Genomic DNA, 26,438 nt, shown 5'->3' with positions numbered 1-26,438 from the left:
TCTTCAGATACACCCAATTGGTTGGCAAGAATTCAATTCTACCATGGTAGAAATCTTCGGATACACCAATTGGTTGGCTAGAAATCAATTCTACCATGGTAGAAATTTTCAGATGCACCAATTGGTTGGCTAGAAATCAATTCTACCATGGTAGAAATCTTCAGGTACACCCAATTGGTTGGCAAGAATTCAATTCTACCATGGTAGAAATCTTCAGATACACCAATTGGTTGGCAAGAATTCAATTCTACCATGGTAGAAATCTTCAGATACACCAATTGGTTGGCAAGAATTCAATTCTACCATGGTAGAAATCTTCAGATACACCAATTGGTATGGTAGAAATCTTCAGATACACCCAATTGGTATGGTAGAAATCTTCAGATACACCAATTGGTTGGCAAGAATTCAATTCTACCATGGTAGAAATCTTCAGATACACCCAATTGGTTGGCAAGCAATCAATTCTACCATGGTAGAAATCTTCAGATACGCCCAATTGTTTGGCGGGAAATCAATTCTACCATGGTAGAAATCTTCAGATACACCAATTGGTTGGCTAGAAATCAATTCTACCATGGTAGAAATCTTCAGGTACACCCAATTGGTTGGCTAGAAATCAATTCTACCATGGTAGAAATCTTCAGATACACCCAATTGGTTGGCAAGAATTCAATTCTACCATGGTAGAAATCTTCGGATACACCAATTGGTTGGCTAGAAATCAATTCTACCATGGTAGAAATTTTCAGATGCACCAATTGGTTGGCTAGAAATCAATTCTACCATGGTAGAAATCTTCAGGTACACCCAATTGGTTGGCAAGAATTCAATTCTACCATGGTAGAAATCTTCAGATACACCAATTGGTTGGCAAGAATTCAATTCTACCATGGTAGAAATCTTCAGATACACCAATTGGTTGGCAAGAATTCAATTCTACCATGGTAGAAATCTTCAGATACACCAATTGGTATGGTAGAAATCTTCAGATACACCCAATTGGTATGGTAGAAATCTTCAGATACACCAATTGGTTGGCAAGAATTCAATTCTACCATGGTAGAAATCTTCAGATACACCAATTGGTATGGTAGAAATCTTCAGATACACCCAATTGGTTGGCAAGAATTCAATTCTACCATGGTAGAAATCTTCAGGTACACCCAATTGGTTGGCTAGAAATCAATTCTACCATGGTAGAAATCTTCAGATACACCAATTGGTTTGCAAGAATTCAATTCTACCATGGTAGAAATCTTCGGATACACCAATTGGTTGGCTAGAAATAAATTCTACCATGGTAGAAATTGTTCAGGTACGCCTAATTGGTTGGCTAGAAATCAATTCTACCATGGTAGAAATCTTCAGATACACCCAATTGGTTGGCAAGAATTCAATTCTACCATGGTAGGAATTTTCAGATACACCAATTGGTTGGCAAGAAATCAATTCTACCATGGTAGAAATTTTCAGATGCACCAATTGGTTGGCTAGAAATCAATTCTACCATGGTAGAAATCTTCAGATACACCCAATTGGTTGGCTAGAAATCAATTCTACCATGGTAGAAATCTTCAGATACGCCCAATTGGTTGGCTAGAAATCAATTCTACCATGGTAGAAATCTTCAGATACACCAATTGGTTGGCAAGAATTCAATTCTACCATGGTAGAAATCTTCAGATACACCAATTGGTATGGTAGAAATCTTCAGATACACCCAATTGGTTGGCAAGAATTCAATTCTACCATGGTAGAAATCTTCAGATACACCAATTGGTTGGCTAGAATTCTATTCTACCATGGTAGAAATCTTCAGATACACCAATTGGTTGGCTAGAAATCAATTCTACCATATGGTAGAAATCTTTCTGGTACACCCGATTGGTTGCAAATCTTTTAGGTACACCCGATTGGTTGGCAAGAATTCAATTCTATCATACAGAACCACAATCATAGCCATGTTTTAGTATTTTATTCACTGTCTATAATTCCCGTTGTTATCTTTGCAAAAGACACCGTCATGGGTGTGGTCTTGTTGGTATGGATATTTGCATACATTTTTTGAATGTTTACTCACTTGCCTACCAGATGATATTATTTTTGTAAAAATACTTTCATTTGGTTGTTGCTGAGGGCATGGTCATGGTTGCTATGGCAATTGTGTCAAAATGTTTTGAACAACATCTGCAGAATAACACTTATAGAAACATCTCACCACATTTTGGCTCCATTGTCCAAGTATATTTTGAGATACAAGTTTTTAACCAAATTTTTACACCTAATTGCATATCACCGGTGAAATCAATCTGTTTGGTAGTTTGGAATTATTAAAAGATCTTTGATTGCAAAGTCACATTGTTAGACATAATTTGCACTGATGGAATCACCATGTCATGTTCCCACCAAATTTCAGACCAATCTGCCCAGTAGCTTTTTAAAAAAAAACCCAATAACACACATCTTTGTCAATTTCCCACCTAAATGCCCTAAGTAATGCCTCCATCAAATATGACGGCAATAAACCATCTTCAGTCTCGCGGCAGGTCTCACAAGATCCCATGAGACGCCATTGAGTGCATAGCAACCATGTTCGGTGGTCAAGCTGAAGTGTCAAATGCTTAGCAACACCATTGTTGTCAACGTCATCGTACGTACAGTATGTGATAGGTCAAGGGAAGCAAACTTTAAAAGTATAGTTGTAAAAACGATGTGCATATGGGGAATTTAAGTCGCTGGCAGGGGTTTCGTAACAAACCGTCAGACAGCAATTTATGGTCATCTGGGTACACATGAAGAGCCGGTTGAAATTAACAGTGTTACCTTTGAAATCAGATTCCACACCAACTTGAAAATATTACGTTTTGAATTACAGTTGGATCCACTCGAGGGATCGCAGGCCCTATGGTTATAGGATATATTGCTTGCCTGGCTGCAATATTGCTATATTGTTGCCTTTTTTAAACAAGCGACCTATCGGTCAGAATAGCTCCGCTGTTTTTTTTTTAATTTAATTTTTTATTTTGGTGACATGTAGAAGTGGTTCAGTTCTTCAGCTCTTCACTATGCAGTTTTGTTTTAGCGATGCAATAAAGTGGTTAGTGGTTTCATATGATGTCTCACTATAAAACACATTTTACACAGAAGTTGGTAATGTATTGTACTTTTATACCATAGTCACCTTTTCATAACAAAAATCTACTGTTATGAAAAATTGCACAAAATGTCAGAAAAAAAATGACTGGGAAATGCACACAAGAAAAAGAAACAAGCGACCTATCGGTCAGAATAGCTCCGCTGTTTGTTTTTTTATTTGTTTTTTTATTTTGGTGACATGTAGAAGTGGTTCAGTTCTTCAGCTCTTTACTATGCAGTTTTGTTTTAGCGATGCAATAAAGTGGTTAGTGGTTTCATATGATGTCTCACTATAAAACACATTTTACACAGAAGTTGGTAATGTATTGTACTTTTATACCATAGTCACCATTTTATAACAAAAATCTACAGTTATGAAAAATTGCACAAAATCTCAGAAAAAAATGACTGGGAAATGCACACAAGAAAAAGAAAAAAAAGAGGATTTTGAGGTTGGCTATAAATAATTCCAGTGTCTTACAGCTTAACCCTGGAAAATTTTAATGATGAATGAAATAAACTAGGGATCTAAAATAATTTTGAGGCAATTTGAATTTCAATTTTCTAACAAATTTACCAAGTCAACAACATTCAACTTGTACTAGTTGTAGTAGATATATATATAGGGAAGAAATGTATTAATCGTCATCTTAGTTTCCGTACGGCGACAATCCCCAAGTACCCGAAAGAGAGTCATTCTCAGCCATTGACAGGGTTCGACACTGGAGTAAAAAAGTCACTATCCCACAGGACTAGTAAAATTGATAACATAGTAGTCCTGCAAAAAATCTGGTGGTCCTATCTTTAAGTGCTTTCGCTTGTTCACTTAGGCTCTTCATCTCTCTTAGTTTTTGCTCAACTTCTAATTCACCTTTCCAAACCCCATATTTATTTCAAACCGTGTGTTGTAATTGAACTGTCTATTTCTTTGTAGTTGTTTGTGCATCATCAACTCATTACTGTAATTTTATTCTCTTTTTTATGTTTTGGAGCTTCTTCTCTTTTTTGTTGCTTTCTGTGAGTAGTTTGTCTTAATTGGGGGGGGGGGGAGTAATAAGATGTTATGTGGTCTTATTTCTAGCTCATAACATTTCTGGTACACATTGATCTAACTATTGCATTTTTAAAAGACAAAAAATTACCTTCCCATGGAGCAAGTCTTTATAGTGTTGTCCTTAGTGCATATTAGAATGTATTTACAACATAAAAATAAATAAATTTGAAGGTTACCAGCAGTTACAGCAAAATTTTGTTACTAATTACATGTACAAGTCACTTCGTCTATTTTCGTGTCTATGTACTTCCGGGTTGACATAAACGTTAAACGTGATACAGTCGGCCCTATAATTACTAAGAAATGACAAAACCGTTCGCAAAATAAAGTTCAGGATTTTAATTTTTCAAACTGAATATCAATATCCACTACACATTCAATAACTGGTTTCGCGTATTTAGAAATGTGCCCCAAAACATGAACACGGAACACGGAACACGGAATCGTACCGTGTCAGTGTTACTAACTAAGTTAGCAGTTTCATTGTAGGCTGTAAGTTGTACCGGTAAAAAAACGATCATCACATCATGTAGGAAGTACAAAAACATAGAACACGTTGTTTTCTTGCTGAATAAACTCACTGAAATAACAACACGGTCAAATCGCGTCTTCGATTTTGACAGCCACCATTGTTATGATTGAGCTTCACTTACTTCCGTTGAACGTGGCCAGTACAGTGTAGAGGCCAGCCTTACCCTTATTATACACAAATCATCGTACAACTAATTTTATTGGCTATAATATTAGCTACATTTGAAAGGTCTCACTTGATTGGCTCATCCTTCGCTATTCCCGTTTTCAAGAGACACCCCGCCAGAATAAAGTGCCACGTAGTACAGCAATGGCGCGAGATCGCCTGTTGGGCGACTTTCCCACCGGGTGTGCTTTTCGAAAACTACACAACACATGCTTTTATGACACGGAATCATAGAAAATCTACCCCGTTTCCAAACTAATCGTAATTTTATCGCGAATAGACAACTGGAGTTGGTCAAAATAGCAAATTAAAAATCAAATGAATTTTACTATGACCGTGAATTCATCATATAGCCGGTGGTTTGAATTCTGAGCTCCCTACTAATATATCTATCACAGAAAGTTACTCGACTCGCGGGATAGCGGACCAGCGTGTACGTGTATGTCGAACCCTTGCTATACGTTACAGCATACATGGTTACAGTGGTAACACTCGTTCATGTTCGATTACCTTTCATAAAGAAAACACAACGAAATGGTTGAAGTGATCTTTTTTTAAATTTCTTTTCATCACAAAAACAAAATCTGTGTGATCAAAAGTGTTGTAAACTAAACCAGAAAGAATTATCGGACTGGCTAAACTTCCCGCTGAACTGGAGTAAGGTCCAAGCCTCGATAGTACGTGAGCAAATCGTCTCAAACTAGCGATACAACTTTCAAAATATAACTTGACATGTCTTCATTTGTTAGAGTTATACAATTCAAGACGGGTTTTCACTCGAAAGAAACAATTCTGTGAATAATGACATTCTGAACGCAGCGATTTCTCGGACGATGTTAACACTGTAACGTACGGCTGGCAACGACTTGCTTCCGGGTTAGTCCCTCGTACATCCGGGTACTTGAGATTGTCGCCGTACGGAACAACCAAATCGGCAATTTTGACGCTGTAATTTTGCCACCAATATTGATCGTACAAAAACAAAACTCCATAAATGAACCACAAAGTACTTTCCCTTTCAAAATGTGGTAATTTTAGAAAGAGTATTATCGTTTTTATTGACGACTGACTGTCAAAAATCGTCCCATACACTTCAGTTCACAGGCATTCAAACTTGATCATGAGGGAGGTGCATATACTGGAATGAACCATTCTGTAGGAGGGGTGGATGGAGAATTGGATTTGAAGTTTACAACCCTTTTTCGAACAAATATTTGTCATTTGGGCGCACAATGCGTAGAATTAGGACTATAGCACATATTACATTGCTTGTTTGACGTCAATAGTGTCTTTTGAAAAGTTGCACTTTACCTAAAGTCTCGCGGAGTGATTTCCAATATGGCGTCGGTCATTATACTCATTAACATATTCATTTTTTTTTCAAATTTCAAAAAAAAAATCATAAAAAATAGAAGAGAAGACGTGCTGACTTGAAATTAACAAATCTAAGTAAGGTACCCTCTGTGCATCAACACACCACATATCAAAGCAATCTGACTTAAAGTTTATGAGGAGTTGATGAAAATGACATTTTTGGAAAAAAAATCATAAAAAATTGAAAATGGCACAGATCAACTTGGCATGAACAAATCTGAATAGCCTCCCCCCAGGGAACATGCACACCAAATATCGAAGAATTCCGACTGTCACTTTCGGAGCAGATAGTGAAGATATAAAAGTTTGACGGACACCTATGATTCACTCTACTCTCTATACCTCAATACCCACCTATACCTAAAGCTACGCTTTCAGCTTTCGCTGACAGCGGAGCTAAAAAAAAGAGGATTTTGAGGTTGGCTATAAATAATTCCAGTGTCTTACAGCTTTAACCCTGGAAAATTTTAATGATGAATGAAATAAACTAGGGATCTAAAATAATTTTGAGGCAATTTGAATTTCAATTTTCTAACAAATTTACCAAGTCAACAACATTCAACTTGTACTAGTTGTAGTAGATATATATATAGGGAAGAAATGTATTAATCGCCATCTTAGTTTCCGTACGGCGACAATCCCCAAGTACCCGAAAGAGAGTCATTCTCAGCCAACAGGGTTCGACACTGGAGTAAAAAAGTCACTATCCCACAGGACTAGTAAAATTGATAACGTAGTAGTCCTGCAAAAAATTTGGTGGTCCTATCTTTAAGTGCTTTCGCTTGTTCACTTAGGCTCTTCATCTCTCTTAGTTTTTGCTCTACTTCTAATTCACTTTTCCAAACCCCATATTTATTTCAAATTTATTTCAAACCCTTTGTAGTTGTTTGTGCATCATCAACTCCTTACTGTAATTTTATTCTCTTTTTTATGTTTTGGAGCTTCTTCTCTTTTTTTGTTGCTTTCTGTGAGTAGTTTGTCTTAATTGGGGGGGGGGGGGGAGTAATAAGATGTTATGTGGTCTTATTTCTACATAACATTTCTGGTACACATTGATCTAACTATTGCATTTTTAAAAGACAAAAAATTACCTTCCCATAGAGCAAGTCTTTATAGTGTTGTCCTTAGTGCATATTAAAATGTATTTACAACATAAAAATAAATAAATTTGAAGGTTACCAGCAGTTACAGCAAAATTTTGTTACTAATTACATGTACAAGTCACTTCGTCTATTTTCGTGTCTATGTACTTCCGGGTTGACATAAACGTTAAACGTGATACAGTCGGCCCTATAATTACTAAGAAATGACAAAACCGTTCGCAAAATAAAGTTCAGGATTTTAATTTTTCAAACTGAATATCAATATCCACTACACATTCAATAACTGGTTTCGCGTATTTAGAAATGAGCCCCAAAACATGAACACGGAACACGGAATCGTGTCAGTGTTACTAACTAAGTTAGCAGTTTCATTGTAGGCTGTAAGTTGTAAGTTGTACCGGTAAAAAAAACGATCATCACATCATGTAGGAAGTACAAAAACATAGAACACGTTGTTTTCTTGCTGAATAAACTCACTGAAATATTAACAACACGGTCAAATTACGTCTTCGATTTTGACAGCCACCATTGTTATGATTGAGCTTCACTTAGTTCCGTTGAACGCCGGCCAGCCTTACCCTTATTATACACATATCATCGTACAACTAATTTTATTGGCTATAATATTAGCGACATTTGAAAGGTCTCACTTGATTGGCTCACCCTTCGCTATTCCCGTTTTCAAGAGACACTCCGCCAGAATAAAGTGCCACGTAGTACAGCAATGGCGCGAGATCGTCTGTTGGGCGACTTTCCCACCGGGTGTGCTTTTCGAAAACTACACAACACATGCTTTTATGACATGGAATCATAGAAAATCTACCCCGTTTCCAAACTAATCGTAATTTTATCGCGAATAGACAACCGGGGTTGGTTGGTCAAAATAGCAAATTAAAAATCAAATGAATTTTACTATGACCATGAATTTATCATATAGCCGGTGGTTTGAATTCTGAGCTCCCTAATATACCTATCGAAAAGTCACTATCCCGTCGGACTACCTGCAATGGGCATTTTAGTAACCTTTACTGGTCCTTACAGAAAGTTACTAGACTCGCGGGATAGCCGCGGACCAGCGTGTATGTCGAACCCTTGCCATACGTTACAACATAGACCCTCCTGGTTACAGTGGTAACACTCGTTCATGTTCGATTACCTTTCATAAAGAAAACACAACGAAATGGTTGAAGTGATCTTTTTTTTAATTTCTTTTCATCACAACAACAAAATCTGCGTGATCAAAAGTGTTGTAAACTAAACCAGAAAGAATTATCAGGCTGGCTAAACTTCCCGATGAACTGGAGTAAGGTCCAAGTCCAAGTTAGCCCCGATAGTACGTGAGAAAATCGTCTCAAACTAGCGATACAACTTTCAAAATATAACTTGACATGTCTTCATTTGTTAGAGTTATACAATGCAAGACGGGTTTTCACTCGAAAACAACAATTCTGTGAATAATGACACTGAGCACAGCGATTTCTCCGACGATGTTACCACTGCACTGTAACGTATGGCTGACGACAACGACTTGCTTCTGGGTTAGTCCCTCGTGCATCCGGGTACTGGGATTGTCGTGCATTACCACATCGGCAATATTGATCGTACAAAAACAAAACTCCATAAATAAACCACAAAGTACTTTCCCTTTCAAAATGTGGTAATTTTAGAAAGAGTATTATCGTTTTTATTGACGACTGACTCTGTCAAAAATCGTTCCATACACTTCAGTTCAGGCATGATCTGATCATGAGGTGCATATACTGGAATGAACCATTCTGTAGGAGGGGTGGAGAATTGGATTTGAAGTTTACAACCCTTTTTCGAACAAATATTTGTCATTTGGGCGCACAATGCGTAGAATTAAGACTATAGCACATGTTACATTGCTTGTTTGACGTCAATAGTGTCTTTTGAAAAGTTGCACTTTACCTAAAGTCTCGCGGACTGATTTCCAATATGGCGTCGGTCATAATGCTCATTAACATATTCATTTTTTTTTCAAATTTCAAAAAAAAAATCATAAAAAATAGAAGAGAAGACGTGCTGACTTGAAATTAACAAATCTAAGTAAGCTACCCTATGTGCATCAACACACCAGATATCAAAGCAATCTGACTTGAAGTTTATGAGGAGTTGATGAAAATGTCATTTTTGGAAAAAAAATCATAAAAAATTGAAAATGGCATAGATCAACTTGGCATGAACAAATCTGAATAGCCTCCCCCCAGGGAACATGCACACCAAATATCGAAGTATTCTGGCTGTTACTTTCAGAGAAGATAGTGAAAATATAAAAGTTTGACGGACACCTATGATTCACCTATACACTCTATACTCTATACAACCTATACCTAAAGCTACGCTTTCAGCTTTCGCTGACAGCGGAGCTAACAAAAGTCTAAAATTTGATACAGCTTCATAACTTTTCGTCAGACGTTATGGTGTGTCATCTGAAAACCAACACACCAGTGGATGTCCTAAATTTTAACAACAGGATGATCCCCATACCAATTCCCCCCCCCCCCCCCCAAGAAACTGACTAGGTTCTTATAGACACAATTGAAAACCAGAAATGTCAATCGTGCAAGCATTTCCTTTACTATGTCAAGTTTCAAAACTGTCAATGTTACAGCACAATTACATTTTGGAAATGCATGATTAACATTTTTGGTTTTCAATCTGCTAATGTCTGTCAAAAATGTAAATTCACTGACTTCTGTCCATGGATGGTAGTTTTGCCTCTATGCTTTAATAATTATAGAGATTATATGTACCAATACCTAGCCATAACCCTAAACGACGTGTGTACCAAAACCTAGCCATAATCCTAAACAACATGTGTACCAACACCTAGCCATAACCCTAAACGACATGTGTACCAAAATCTAGCCATAACCCTTAACGACATGTGTACCAAAACCTAGCCATCATCCTAAACGACATGTGTACCAAAATCTAGCCATAACCCTAAACAACATGTGTACCAAAACATAGCCATCACCATAAACGACACGTGTACCAAAATCTAGCCATAACCCTAAACAACATGTGTACCAAAACCTAGCCATAACCCTAAACAACATGTGTACCAAAACCTAGCCATAACCCTAAACAACATGTGTAACAAAACCTAGCCATAACCCTAAACATGTATACCAAAACCTAGCCATAACCCTAAACAACATGTGTACCAAAACCTAGCCATAACCCTAAACAACGTGAGTACCAAAACCTAGCCATAACCCTAAACAACATGTGTACCAAAACCTAGCCATAACCCTAAACAACATGTGTACCAATTATATCACAGGGGCTTGATATTGTCCATATTTATTTATTTACAAATAATTGTTTTTGTTCCTTGTTCTTTATATGTTCTTTCTTTCTTTACAAAAATTTGTTTTTTGTTTGTTAGTTTTTGTTGCTCTTTAAAAACATGTTTTCCCTACAAAGTGCCATGTAATAAAGTGACAATTTGATAATCTGGTGGTTTTTTTCTTCTTAAAATCAATTATAACTTAATTGTTCTTTTGTTGGTTTTAATTAACCACCTTTACTATGACTGACTACCTTACCTTAGTATTTATTATTTATGAGGCAGTTCTACTGAGCCCGTGAAGATTTCTAATAACAGATCCTAGAACTATAATATACAGGCAATCGATGGTAGGTAATTATAGTGTACAGTTTAGATTGTATACGTTTGTCACTCTCCATAGCCACATTTTGGTAAAGATTAACATAGTTATTGTTGTTTTTCACAAATTATTATTTTGTATGGTGACATGAAGTAAGACTCGGTGATATGACACGCTCACTTCAGGGACATTATGATTTGAAAACAAAGTGGACAGTCCACATGTTGTACATCCTGTTTGACAACATGTATATTTCCTGGTTATCTCTGTGGTTTTAGACACCTCTTTCATCATTAAGAAGCAGTCAGTCATCAGATTAACTAGGTGTTATTATTGCTCATTACAATAATGTAATTAAATAATATTATTATATAATAATAATTTTTATAATAAAAATGTATATAGTGGCTAAAATCCACAGAGACTGTGATCAGAGCCACTTAAAATACAAAACAATCTTAAAAAGTACAACTGTAAACACACAGGCATTCGTCGGACACATCACTCGATCAAACTCCTCTCGATTATTACCTCATTTTGAAATATATACTGATTATTTTTAAAGCAAATGTGGCTAAACACTCATGGATTAGAAAGACAATGAATGTCTGATTGAGATTACATTAGCAGACTTTTTATTTCGCTGACATATCTGACACATCGAAAGTGGATCAGCGTGAGTTTCTACTCTTGTCTCTTTCATGGTGAGTGGGGGACGAGGAAGGGTCAACGGTTGAGGGTGCTCAGTAGAACTAACTCATGAATAATCAATAAGGTAGTCATAGTATAGTAAAGCTGGGTTATTAAAACCACCAATTAAAAAGAACAAGTTAAAATTGATTTAGAAAAACACACCAGATTTTCAAATCATCGCTTTATTACATGGCACCTTGTAGGGAAAAGATATTTTTAAAGAGCATAAAAAAGTAAAGAAATAAAAAACAAACTTTTGTAAAGAAAGAAAGAAAGAAAGAAAGTGTATAAAGAACAATAAACAAAAACAACTATTTGTAAACAAATATGGACAATTTCAAGCCCCTGTGATTATATTTGAATTGAGACAGCTGTTTTTGAGAAGAAAACGATATGACACAGACAGACAGACAGATACACACAGAAGGTAAACATGACAGTATTTGTTGGTATTAGTTGGAAACAGAAACAGTTATCTTACCATCATCTCTAAGTCTGTGGTACGCCTTTTGAAAGAAACATGTAACAACCAGACAGAGGAAGATAAACATTGCAATGGAAATGAGAGAGCCAATTCCAATAAAGAGAACAGATACACTTTTAGGCATTCTTGATCTTTTAAGTGGTGATTCTGTAATGATAAAGATAGTTATTAACATTAATAGAAATGTTGTAAGTTGTAAACTTACCAAACAAAGTTTTTGGACAGCTTTTGAATATTCCATTTATTTTGTATTTCCTCCTTACAGGATGAAGCACTATTGACAAAATTAATGTTTGGCATAGAGGACAATAATTGCTTGTTTCAATACACATTTCAAAATGAATATTTTCCTCTTTTTCATGTTACTAAATGACAAGAATTTAATGACCCTGACTTAAAATATACAATGCAGTACACTAGTGACTATAAATATATGGACTACACTTAAAATATACTTAATTATAATCTCTTGGTATTTTCCGAATGAGCTACGTCATTGAAGATGAGTGACTCCCCTCATGTTGGCTGTATCAGATACAGACACAGGGGATTCATGAGTGCGAGATGATGCAACACAAATGAAAAATACCATGAGATTATCTATTTATTATATACATAGACCCACTAATTTTTTTTTATTATGACAATTCTAAACTAAAATATTCTCAAACTTTACGATGAACATGCATTAATTTTATGAAGTGAAGGGACTATTACAGCACTCAGCTGTTCATTCACTTTTCAGAATGTAATTGGTGTTGCAACAACTGCCATAGCTATTACTACTAACTTATATGTTGAGATCAGCAAAATCACACGACAGACTTTAAAGTAGGGAACATTTTGTTTAACGATGGGTCGTTTATCAAGAGCAGTGACTATTTCTTTGACAAAATATGGACATTTTCATCAGAACAAGCGACCTATCGGTCAGAATAGCTCCGCTGTTTTTTTTTTAATTTACTTTTTTATTTTGGTGACATGTAGAAGTGGTTCAGGTCTTCAGCTCTTCGAGTCACTATGCAGTTTTGTTTTAGCGATGCAATAAAGTGGTTAGTGGTTTCATATGATGTCTCACTATAAAACACATTTTACACAGAAGTTGGTAATGTATTGTACTTTTATACCATAGTCACCATTTTATAACAAAAATCTACTGTTATGAAAAATTGCACAAAATCTCAGAAAAAAATGACTGGGAAATGCACACAAGAAAAAGAAAAAAAAGGATTTTGAGGTTGGCTATAAGTAATTCCAGTGTCTTACAGCTGTAACCCTGGAAAATTTTAATGAAGAATGAAATAAACTAGGGATCTAAAATAATTTTGAGGCAATTTGAATTTCAATTTTCTAACAAATTTACAAAGTCAACAACATTCAACTTGTTCTAGTTGTGGTAGATATATATAGGGAAGAAATGTATTAATCGCCATCTTAGTTTCCGTACGGCGACAATCTCAAGTACCCGGAAGAGAGTCATTCTCAGCATGGATGCACTAATACATCCATGTTCTCAGCCATACGTTACAGTGGTAACACTCGTTCATGTTCGGTTACCTTTCACAAAGAAAACACAACGAAATGATTGAAATGGTCTTTTTTTAATTTCTTTTCATCACAACAACAAAATCTGCGTGATCAAAAGTGTTGTAAACTAAACCAGAAAGAATTATCGGACTGGCTAAACTTCCCGATGAACTGGAAGGTCCTACTACTTCCAAGTAAGCCTCGATAGTACTATAGTACGTGAGAAAATCGTCTCAAACTAGCGATACAACTTTCAAAATATAACTTGACATGTCTTCATTTGTTAGAGTTATACAATTCAAGACGGGTTTTCACTCGAAAACAACAATTCTGTGAATAATGACACTCTGAACGCAGCGATTTCTCGGACGATGTTACCACTGTAACGTATGGCTGACAACGACTTGCTTCCGGGTTAGTCCGCCCTCGTGCATACGGGTGGATTGTCGGCGATTAATACATACATGTACATCGTCTGATATTTTAATTCACAGTGTTTTTTGTGACCGGCGCCTGTCAGCAGACTCTGCCATTTTTTTCATCATTCCATTGTATTTAAACCTTGTACTTGACATTTCGCAATATTTATAATTCTCAACAAAATACCTCAACATGCCTCACTTCGCTCGTACTCAAAGCAGCCCCGCACGTAGTCCTGCTTGCATACGGAGGAATTCGGGACTCGATTCTGACAATTGTCCCTCCCCCTCCGGTGTTTAGAGTCAAGTCAGTAATACAGACTCGTGCACCCGAGGACTACCCCGCGCGGTATGATCACTGACACTGATGACATGATGAGAGAGAACCTTTTCGGATTTACATGTAAAACGGGGAAAGATACGCAAAACATAATGCAAAGTCTGAAGCCAAATTAAAGTTGTAATTATTTTAATTATTTTTACTTGCCAAATATTTGCATTTTGGAAAGGCAAGACACGTTCATGTCGTTTAACTTTACATGTGAACTGTCGGCCATATTTAAACTTCAACCGCATGCCTGGCATGCCCTTCCTTACGCAAGTTGTCTGAATTCTGGTTCACTGTCATTCCAAATTGCACGACAATATAGAATTAACCACAAGTTACATGTTATCTGAAAACATCACACTTTTATAGTGGGTCTGAAGTGTGATTTTAGTGAGTACTAAGAACGTCCCGTGTTGATACTCAAGACACTTGCTGTGGAAAATCGCTCGGTCGAATGAGGTCACCTTCAGCTTCTGGTCGAATCAGGATACAGTATGCAAATGAGGATGTTGCGGATTGGCTGATAATGTAGAAGGGTGCAGAATTGGATTTGAAGTTTACAACCCTGTTTCGAACAAACGCTTGTCATTTGGGCGCCCAATGCGTAGAATTATGACTATAGCACATATTACATTGCTTGTTTGACGTCAATAGTGTCTTTTGAAAAGTGGCAGTTTACTTAAAGTCTCGTCGACTGATTTCCAATATGGCGTCGGTCATTATACTCATTAACATATTCCTTTTTTTTTCAAATTACAAAAAAAAAATCATAAAAAATAAAAATGAGGATGTGCTGACTTGAAATTAACAAATCTGAGTAAGCTACCCCCTGCGCATCAACACGCCAGATATCAAAGCAATCTAATAAGAGGTTTTCAAGGAGTTGATGAAAATGACATTTTATGAAAAAAAATCATAAAAAATTGAAAATGGCACAGATCAACTTGGCATGAACAAATCTGAATAGCCTCCCCCCAGGGAACATGCACACCAAATATCGAAGAATTCCGACTGTCACTTATGGAGTAGATAGTAAAAATATAAAAGTTTGACGGACACCTATGATTCACTCTACTCTCTATACCTCAATACCCACCTATACCTAAAGCTACGCTTTCAGCTTTCGCTGACAGCGGAGCTAAAAAAAGAGAAATACCTAGAGACTGACAAACAAACGGATGTCAGTTATGCATAGAACTCGGCTCTAAAAACATTAACACTGGCACGTTAAAACGTCAAAAAATATGGTGAAATTTTCAAAATCACATTGTCAAAAGTCATTCAAAAATTCTATCAATAGCTGAATTATACCAGACAACAATTTCACTGCACTGCAACTATCACAAATGGAGGTTTATGACGTTGTAATGTTAGCCTGTAACACTTGACAACAATTTCACCAAACATGTCATATCCCCCCCCCCATAGCCTGTAGCACTTGACAACAATGTCACCAAACATGTCATATATCCCCCTCATAGCCTGTAACACTTGAAAACAACGTCACCAAACATCTGTCACATATCCCCTTTCACATAAAAGATATTGTATGAAATATGCCTTACTAGTGACAGCTTCCCATTTTGATGACTGTGTTGTAAATTCAACTATATTGACTGCTCCAGGTCCTACCATATTTACTGCCCAAATCAACAGTTGATATTGACCATCTGATTCCAGATTTGTAAGTTTATATGATGCCTGCAGAAATTATTAAAAAGACATGGAAATGAGTAATATAACGAACTAGCAATCTAGGAATGTTTAGATTTATATATCAATATTAGCGTATGGAGGTTGTGATTATTGTGTCCTTGTTTATTGTCTATGTTGCATCTTATCTTCACATTTTGAGGCCATCGGCCCAAAATACATATATACAAACAAATAAAGCAAGACAAAAAGTACCCGTAGCTCCGCGGGTTAGCGCCCTCACACGGGCAAGCGCCCAGGCCTTTCTTTTTTACAATGTCGACTTTTGGCAAAGTTACGGGAAACCCCCCCCCCCCCCCCCCCCCATACCTAAACTTTGAATAGATGATTGTGTATGTGTGAGCTATAAAAGAAGAACGTAAATCCTGGTATGCGACGAATGAAATTTTTGTTCTTCCCGTTTTTCCGCATTCATGTGTCTAAAAATTCATTCACAATCTGACCTTGCATTGTTTATTCATCATTATTTTGATGTACCGCCAAAGTTGTTTGCCCCTTTGAGACACCGCCAGTGCTAATGTGTGTTGGGGGCAATAATGAGACTGCATTGTAATGAGAGTTGAATGATTGACAAGCACGTAATTTATTCACGTAGTTCTCAAAACAAGACAAGACAAGACTGTCGCAAAAGTAGTCAGTCTACTACAGAGGTCTACTTGGCAACAAGTATGTAATTTATTCATGTAATTCTCTTGGGACTGTCGCAAAAATAGTCGGTCTACTACAGAGGTCTACTTGGCAACAAGTTAGCATTTGTATAATATTCATACCAATGATAAGACAGTATGATACCCTAAGCTAATAAATGATTGACAAGGTACACTTTTAATCAAAATTCATGTAACTCCCATGGGACAACAGCTGGCGGTTTCCCTCACAATAAATTTGAAGTTGTGCAGGCTACATATGAATGATAATACGCCAGATTAAAGTACCTTATACTGATTGTCCCCCTCCCCCCTTGCATAAAATTTTGGGGGATTTAGTTCAAAATAGGGGGGGGGGGGACGACAACTGAATAATTTCATTTTTTAATCTATATTATTTTGGAGGATTTAGAAAATGACTGACTTGGCATGCATTGGTATATTTTGTAAAATTGTAGTACATATACATACAACGATGTGTAACTGTAAACATAATCCAGGTGGGTGGACTCACATCAACATATGTAGCTTCAATTCTTCCATATGACGGTATGTCGTAATTCAATCTGCTATTTACATCACAGAAACATCAGTATGCTTTCTAGGAATGTAACATTGCTAAAAATGTATATTTCCCTTCATAAGATGACTGTATACGGCGCATTCCAACCTCCAAGTGTGATCGCTACGCTAGTCTTTTTACAAGTCGCCATGTTGTGAAATAATTAATGTAATTAGGTCACTACGTCATATATGACCAATAGGATCGCAGCTTACAAAAAAGTGAGCAATTTCACCCAATCACGTTGGGTATATGATACTGGCAGAGCTATTCACTGACCATGCATTGAAAGTTGTCAACACTTACATGTATTACGTCTTTATCGTCATGGGACTGGGTACATCATACTACATGTACAATATCATGTGTCACGATCCAATATACATTAAACAGCTGTGCTTGTCACAGAGGAGAAGCCATTACCAATTCCTGCATTACCTAATGTAAATTCTAATTTTCTTGTCTTCCGTCTGGTACTTATTACTTGGAAAATCGTTTTATCAATGTTAATATCATAACTAGGCAAAGCCCATAAGCTCGCGCAGGGTAGATTCATTTGTGACCGTTGATACACTTGATTTGGGTCATTTTCCAGGGGTATTGACCATCAAAATTTATTTTATTGAATGACAACTAATTCTCTGACATGGACAAGAAGTAAAGCAAGTCAACACTCTATGCAGTTGTTGGTTTCAAAAACCATCATAGCCATTAGATTAATATTGTTCATTTTCAATCAGGCAACTTATCATAGACCCTCCACCAACGTACGTTGGTCTTTGGACAATTCAACTCGATGATTTAGGAATGTTACTGTACCAACAAACATAGGAAAGTATATATTCTTTTTAAAACATGTAAAAAAAAACAATTATCGACAATATAAATATCAAAACCACACATCCACAACCCGGAAATTAAACTGCGCTATGTCATCAGTGGTCCGTATCGCGTACCGCCGTGCATCAAACTTCCAAATAGTGTAAAAATTTCTCCTTGAGGTACAGTGATGCCTCGATACTCGTTACAATGTTACGATAATCGTGCCAACAGGCCTACTGTTACAATATTGCAATGCATGGTGATGCTATGTCGCCTATGATATACGATGATACTGTAGCGTGGAGAATGCACGTCGTATATGGAAGGCGCATGCGTAGTCAGTGCGCGCCGCAATGCATCATTGGGAGAACCACCAAATTTTTTCGAATAGTATATACGACGCGCATGCGTACTAGTCATTGAGCCGCTTCGCTGCCGCTGTGCGAGCTAATAAATGCAGAGATTAATTACATCAAAGGGACATCTATTCTCCCAGTTCCGGACGGGCAAGTCAGAATTGTCGGAGATTTTAATCAGTGTATTTAGACTGCACATTTGCAAAACTCATAGTATGTATGAGGCATTGTTTTGGTCACAGCGAAAATAGGGTACGCAGGAAACCGCCCAACCCCAACTTTGGGGTTTGGGGGGCTTGAGACCGCCCAGGGTGCTTACCCGAGGAATTACAGTATAATGATTGTATACGTACATTGAACAAAACAAGCGACCTATCGGTCAGAATAGCTCCGCTGTTGTTTATAATTTAATTTTTTATTTTGGTAACTCGAGAAGTGGTTCAGTTCTTCAGCTCTTCACTATGCAGTTTTGTTTTAGCGATGTAATAAAGTGGTTAGTGCTTTCATATGAAACACATTTTACACAGCAAATTGGTAATGTATTGTACTTTTATACCATAGTCACCATTTTATTTAAAAAATCTACTGTTATGAAAAATTACACAAAATCTCAGATAAATAATGACTGGGAAATGCACACAAGAAAAAGAAAAAAAAGGATTTTGAGGTTGGCTGTAAATAATTCCAGTGTCTTACAGCTTTAACCCTGGAAAATTTTAATGATGAATGAAATAAACTAGGGATCTAAAATAATTTTGATGCAATTCGAATTTCAATTTTCTAACAAATGTACCAAGTCAACATCATTCAACTTGTACTAGTTATAGTAGACATAACATCGTCTGATATTTTAATTTACGGAGTTTCTTGTGACCGGCGCCTGTCAGCAGACTCGGCCAATTTTTTTTTCATCATTCCATTGTATTTAAACCTTATACTTGACATTTCACAATATTTATAATTCTCAACAAATTACCTCAACATGCCTCACCTCACTCGTACTCAAAGCAGTCCCGGTATGATCACTGACGAGTCGTGCTTGCATACGGAGTAATCCGGGACTCGATTCTGACAATTGTCCCTACTATTTGTTTAGAGTCAAGTCAGCAACATAGACTTGTGCACCGCCTGTCGTATGTAAGCAGGGCTAACCACTGGCATGACCAGAGAGAACCTTTTCAGATTTACATGTAAAACGTGGAAAGATACGAAAAACATAATGCAAAGTCTGAAGCCAAATTAAAGTTGTAATTATTTTAATTATTTTTACCTGCCAAATATTTGCCTTTTGGAAATGGCAAGACACGTTCATGTCGTTTAACTTTACATATAAACTGTCGGCCGATAAACAAAGTTTGGTCGATTCACAGTCGGCAGTGAGACTGCTCTTGCATAACTTCAACCTCATGCCAAGACATGCCTTCCTTACGCGAGTTGTCTTCATTCTGGTTTACTGTCACTCCAAATTGCACAACAATATAGAATTAATCACAAGATACAGTTTATCTGAAAACATCAAACTTTTATAGTGGGTCTGAAGTGTGATTTTAGTGAGTACCAAGAACTCCCGTGTTTTTGCTGTGGAAAATCGCCCGGACGTCAAACGAGGTCATCTTCAGCTTCCGGGTCAAATCAGTCATTTTCTACCTAAAATTCTTGAACAGTCAGGACCGTTACACAAGGATCCTACTAAATTTACTTGCCATGCTTATTAAAAACACATAAAAATCCCCCTTTTTGTGAAATTTGTAAACTTTCCGGTCCGTATTGAGGAAACTGAGCATGGAGGGCTATACTTCCATACTATGAGCGAAAAACTGGGTCGAAATTTCAGGGCCTCAAGTATGTGTCCCGAATTCGTCTGAAAATCGGTATTCCTAAATGTAATGCCAAAATTTGTTTTGCTGGCACGAAAGAAGAGATATCAGTCGAGGTTTAGGCGTTTTTAGTATCTAAAATGGGGAACTCTAGTGAAAGTTACAGCGAGTTGAAAATACCGAAAAATAAGGCCCGTGAGCAGCCATTCAAATTGTTGCTATCTGGAGCATATTAATTATTATGAGGATAGATCGTATGCAAATGTAGTTTGTTGTGGACTGGCTGATTATGTAGAAGGGGTGCAAAATTTGGATTTGAAGTTTACAACCCTGTTTCGAACAAACACTTGTCATTTGGGCGCACAATGCGTAGAATTATGACTATAGCACATATTACATTGCTTGTTTGACGTCAATAGTGTCTTTTGAAAAGTGGCAGTTTACTTAAAGTCTCGTCGACTGATTTCCAATATGGTGTCGGCCATAATGCTCATTAACATATTCATTTTTTCTTTAAATTACAAAAAAAAAAATCATAAAAAATAGAAAAGATGAGCTGACTTGAAATTAACAAATCTGAGTAAGCTACCCCCTGCGCATCAACACACCAGATATCAAAGCAATCTGACAAGAAGTACGTGAGGAGATGATGAAAATGTCATTTTATGAAAAAAAATCATAAAAAATTGAAAATGGCACAGATCAACTTGGCATGAACAAATCTGAATAGCCTCCCCCCAGGGAACATGCACACCAAATATCGAAGAATTCTGACTGTCACTTTCGGAGAAGATGATGAAAATATAAAAGTTTGACGGACACCTATGATTCACTCTACTCTCTATACTCTATACAACCTATACCTAAAGCTACGCTTTCAGCTTTCGCTGACAGCGGAGCTAAAAATACAACTGAAAAGCAAAACAGTGTCAAGAATAAACATAACTTAAATAGAGTTTAAGTTTTCTCTCAATCTGAATGCCTTATAAATATACATTACAAGTTGAGGATTTTTACTTGCCATTGAATGATAAAAATTATCTAGCAACAAGATTAGTCCAAAAGTTACATGGAAGCTATTACTGTCTTTAGATGGGTATACAAATCACAAATAAACAGAAAATGATACTCATTTTCAATAAAACTATGGTCGTTGATTAAACAAAATTTGCAAAGTCTTTCCTGTAAATTTATCCCATCCCTTCTTCCGGTCTCAATACACAGATTATAAGATGAACATCTAAACCTTGCTAAGGCAACCTTAAAGTTAAGAATACTAATACAATCCAAACAAGCAGTCATCGGAGATGACTCTGCTCTTGCAATTAGTCAGGACGCCAAGGTCCAAAAAGTGGCTTAAAACAAGAGTTACCATACATGAGTTGAAGTACAATTTTTGACATCATATTTGGTTAAAGTAATATCTGGGCCTTCAGAAAACTAATGTTGCCCCTCTGGATTCTCTTGCACAATCTCACAGGAGGCAGTGTCCATGGTAACAGTGACATTATTTTGAAGGATGCTAAACATTAAGAAACGTCATATCTCAGGCTCCAGAAGTGCTATAATCATAACCAAAGTACGTGTTTATATGTTTGGGGAGACGGGCAATCATTGATCATATGACATTTCCGATCAAAGTTCAAAGTCATAGTGAAAATTCAAGGTCAACTTATTTTTTCTATATTTTATTAAAACTCTGGCGGAAAGTTTTATATAATTAACATCAGGCATAGTTGTTATTGCTGAAAATCAGTCATAAATATAGCAAATGATATAATAGTCTTTCAGGAAAAATACAGTAAAAGCCTATTTGGAGATGCTTTATTACAAAATCCTGTTACCAAGACAACTGATATCAAGATCTGCAATTATGAAAAATATGACAATACTGAAGAACTCAAGGTCCCCAAGTCCTATAGATTTGACCGAAGTGTCTGTACATGGGTTTTAGGGGACGGGCAACTCACTGAACACAATCTTTTTGATCCAAGGTCAAGGTCATAGTCAAAATTCAAGGTCATCTTAATTTTTCCGTTTTTAAATCACCGAAACATTACAATAATTACTATTACAAGATAATGATATATGTTACAAAAAGGTCATAATAGAAAGATAATGACAAAAAATATATAGGACATTGCTTTGAAATTACACAAATGAAATTACCGGGTCAACAAAATGATGTTAGCTCGTCAACTTATTTGATAGCTTGAATAATTCTGAAATAGTTTATGCTGTATATCTTGGTGTCTGGAACAGCTATGAGTATGATGCAATTGTCCTTAAATTGGTTTTGAGGGATGGGCTACATATTGGTTACGTGATATTTTATGTATAAGGTCAAAGTCAAACCTGAGGCAGGTGTTTCAGGGAGGGGGGGGGGGGGGGAGTTCATACTGTAATATGCTTAACTCAACGGGGAAGAGGAATCACAACTAAACTTGAAATTAATCACCCAGTATGGGTAAATAAAGAGAAAAACATATCTCAGAAACGACTTATTACTGCAAGGGAAGAAATCTACTAAACACAACAGACAGAATTAACAAAAAAATTTTAGATAAATTTACTTGTTAGAACAAAACAAAACATAAGTAATAATAATAATATAATATAATATGTAACTTTATTTCCATTTGCATAAATTGCATTGAGGTAAATAAAATTGAAAACTAAAGATTGGAAAGAAAACAATAATTGAATAAAACATTGGAAAGACAATGCAAGTGAAATATGAAAGCTAGAGATAAAATTAATGTAACACATCAATGATTTAAAATACACGAGGCTAAAGATACAAATGCAGAGACAAATAATATGAAACTAAAACAAATGGTAAACGATCCTAGGACTAGTTTGAAATGCGAATCGCAGATGGATAGAAGCTCTAAAAACGTTCTGATTTCGTTTTTATACTCCTGTACCGTCTATCCGAGGGTAACAGTACAGAAAGTGTATGTGCCGGATGACTGGAATCCTTAATGATGGATGTAGCTTTGCAAATGGATCTGGAATCATTTGATACATTGATTGTAAGGATGGTGGTATTTTAGCCAACTATACTCGTACTCGTTGATGTCGCCTTTTGAACGGCCCATTTAGCAACAAAGTAAACATATTTATCTCTTATAAATATACTAGCTATTAGATTACCCATATTATCAGTAATAAAATTGTAAATAATTAAGGAAATTTCGTGAGTTTTGTGTTGTCATTTATATGACTTTAGCAACTCGTCTGGAAGAAAACTTGTATGGTTTCCCTTGTTGCGATATCACTTCATACAACAAGCCTATTTAATATTCATTAGAAGAATTTTGTAACGAATCATGGTATTCGAAGTATACAGTTTAGGAAACCAACAAATCAAATATCGCGATGTGTTCATGATATTATATATGATTGGACAATATTGACATCGGCATGCGGCAATCAAGGTCGTGACCCCAGCACATGGTTATGAGAGAAAGCCTGCAACTAGATACTTAGCCACGTCCGGTCCAATTTCTCAGTGTTTGTTTTGATGTTAGAGACGTTATTTCTGTACGACTTGAAGAATTTTACAATATATCTGATAAATATGGATTATATCAACACGTGGATAAATTCAACCCGACACGAATGTGCTTTCCAGAGTCAATACGTATATACACTGCTTCAGCTTTGATCGGCGGAAGGCTATCCTACGTATACCGCCGCGGCCGTGGTGACTGCACAAAACTTGACAACACTTATACCCACCTACCGATATATAATAATCACCTGTATACCGTGATAAAAACAGGCAATAATTAGAGTCCCCAACAAGTCGATGAGACCTACTTCTGTTCAGTCCGATCCGAATGCGAGTTTCTGAGGTTTTACATGGGTCTCAGACTCGGACTAGAGTATTGCGCCCCAGACAGCCCTTACCGAAAATAATATATGCAAACTTGCGCTCACAAGCCAAACATGTGACAATACAAGACCACAACGAAAACTATGAAACATTTACAGGTCACTCTCATTTCATATATGGACAACAAAATTAGGTCGGTCACAGTTCCATTTACATGATGCAATGACTCGGAGCATGCTTCCATATGCTCGGAGCAAATCAAATCAATTAGTGTATTATGGGACCAACAATTACAAATATATTGTGGCACTGCATGTCCTGATACACCTTCTTGAAGTTTCCCATTGGTATTCTAATAGCTAGTATATTTATTCGAGATGAAATATGTTTACTTTGTTGTTAAATGCGCCGTTCAAAAAGCGACGCGAGTACGATTGGGCTAAAATATGCCGTCCTCGGGATGCCGTCAACGCGTCACGATGGTATCGTAATGCTTCTTGTCGGCAAATAATAAAAGATCAGATAAATAAAAGTCAATGAATGTGAAACACGCGGCATTACAAGTGTTTATATATATCTAGTCTAGCCATTTTGATTTATTTTGCCATAATATGGGGACATAATATTTTAGCATTTATACCCACAGACACTGACAATTAGTCAGAAAGTGTGAGTAAATATTGGTAAATGTTGGTTAATAAGACATGTACACTGTAGTTTTGGTTTACTGATGTCTATTACAACAACCAGCAATGTATTTATTCACAACGCTGTTGAGTTTATTCACCTGATGACTATGCTCGTCATAGGCTACGTGCTAACCAGTACCCCTTATGACGTCATAAAATCCTGTGGTCTAGGTGGGACCGGAAATAACCGAAAACTCTCGAAGTAAATCCGAAGGGAACTGACTGAAAAAAGGTCATTTTAAGGTGTTTGCAGACGCTTTTTTAAAGTTTTAAAACCAGAATACATTTCACAAACATGTCATCTAGCAAATTAGCGATAGTGAATGTGAGCATTTTGAATCACCTTTAAGTCTAAAGAATCTCTACTAACTAATTGACCAATCAAATGAAGATCAATATCAAATTCGAGCCAATATGTATGGAATGTAGGAAAACCTCCATTTGTATGTGATCTGTACGTTTTTTGTTAGATGTCAATAAAGTATGAGTAGCTATCTTTATAGTACTTGGTTGTACAGGCGGCATTCCTTGTCAGAACCCCTTTCCAGACAATTCCCTTACCCCATAGTAAGCTGACCCTAAATATGCTTTTGCTACAAAATTTATGACAGACTATATAATTTGCTATCTGATTTGCTATCTGATGTCTGCAGCAGTTTATAGCAAAAAACTTGAGTGGGTGTTTCGATAAAAGTGAAAAATTGAGGTGACCTTGTAATTAGATTATACCTTGACCTTGGATCGAAACGACCTTGTGATAAGTGTGTTGCCCGTCACCTAAAACCAATATATAGACACTTGCATCATATCTGTAGCACTTCAGGACCGTACGATATTCAGTACCTTCATATTTTGGTGATCTTGCTACCAGTTCTCTTGGTAACAGAAGTTTGTAATAAAAGCAGCTCAGCATATGCCTTTGCTGTATTTTTCCTGAAAGACTATATAATTTGCTATTTGCTGAGCAATTTTCATCTGTAAGATCATGTCTGATGTTAGGTACATGTTGTATAGAAAAGATTCCGATGGTATTTTAATAATTACAAAAAATTAAGATGACCTTGAATTTTGACAATGACCTTGACCTTGGATTGAAAGAATCATGTAATCAGTGAATTTCTTGTCCCCAAAACCCTATATACAAACAATGACATCCTATCAACAGCACTTTCAGATTAGTATATTAACATTTTGGTATTGACAGTAGTTGCCTTGGTAACAGCTTTTTGCTACAAAACAACTTCATATATACTTTTTTTCACGTTTTAAATTTAAGGAAAGATTGTATGTTTGGCTATTTTCTGACCGACTTACAGCTTTACCAGTCATATCTGGATGGAAGTATACAGAAAAGTTCCAATGAATGTTTTGATAAAAGTCCAACAAATTAAGTTGACCTTGAATTTGGACTATGACCCTGAGCTTGAATCGAAAAGGTCTGTAATCATTGAGTTCGCTGTCCCCTAAAATATATATAAACATACTTTAATTGTAATTATAGCATTTCTGGGGCACGAGATATGGCATATTTAATGT

General features: G+C 36.5%; 1 protein-coding gene across 1 annotated transcript in view; it reads right to left on the bottom strand.

Moving 5' to 3' along the window:
* Nucleotides 1-26,438, bottom strand: part of LOC144449613 (uncharacterized) — a 39,869-nt gene that overhangs the window by 4,945 nt on the left and 8,486 nt on the right. Inside the window, exons 3-4 of the mRNA XM_078140185.1 lie at nt 16,021-16,156; nt 12,179-12,328 (exon numbers count right to left, since the gene is read on the bottom strand). Of these exons, the coding sequence (XP_077996311.1) occupies nt 12,179-12,328; nt 16,021-16,156 (286 nt within the window). The remainder of the gene's footprint in view (nt 1-12,178; nt 12,329-16,020; nt 16,157-26,438) is intronic.

Source organism: Glandiceps talaboti, chromosome 18 (genome assembly GCF_964340395.1).
Source record: "Glandiceps talaboti chromosome 18, keGlaTala1.1, whole genome shotgun sequence".
Lineage (NCBI taxonomy): Eukaryota > Metazoa > Hemichordata > Enteropneusta > Spengelidae > Glandiceps > Glandiceps talaboti.
This window is presented reverse-complemented; position numbering and strand designations above follow the sequence as displayed.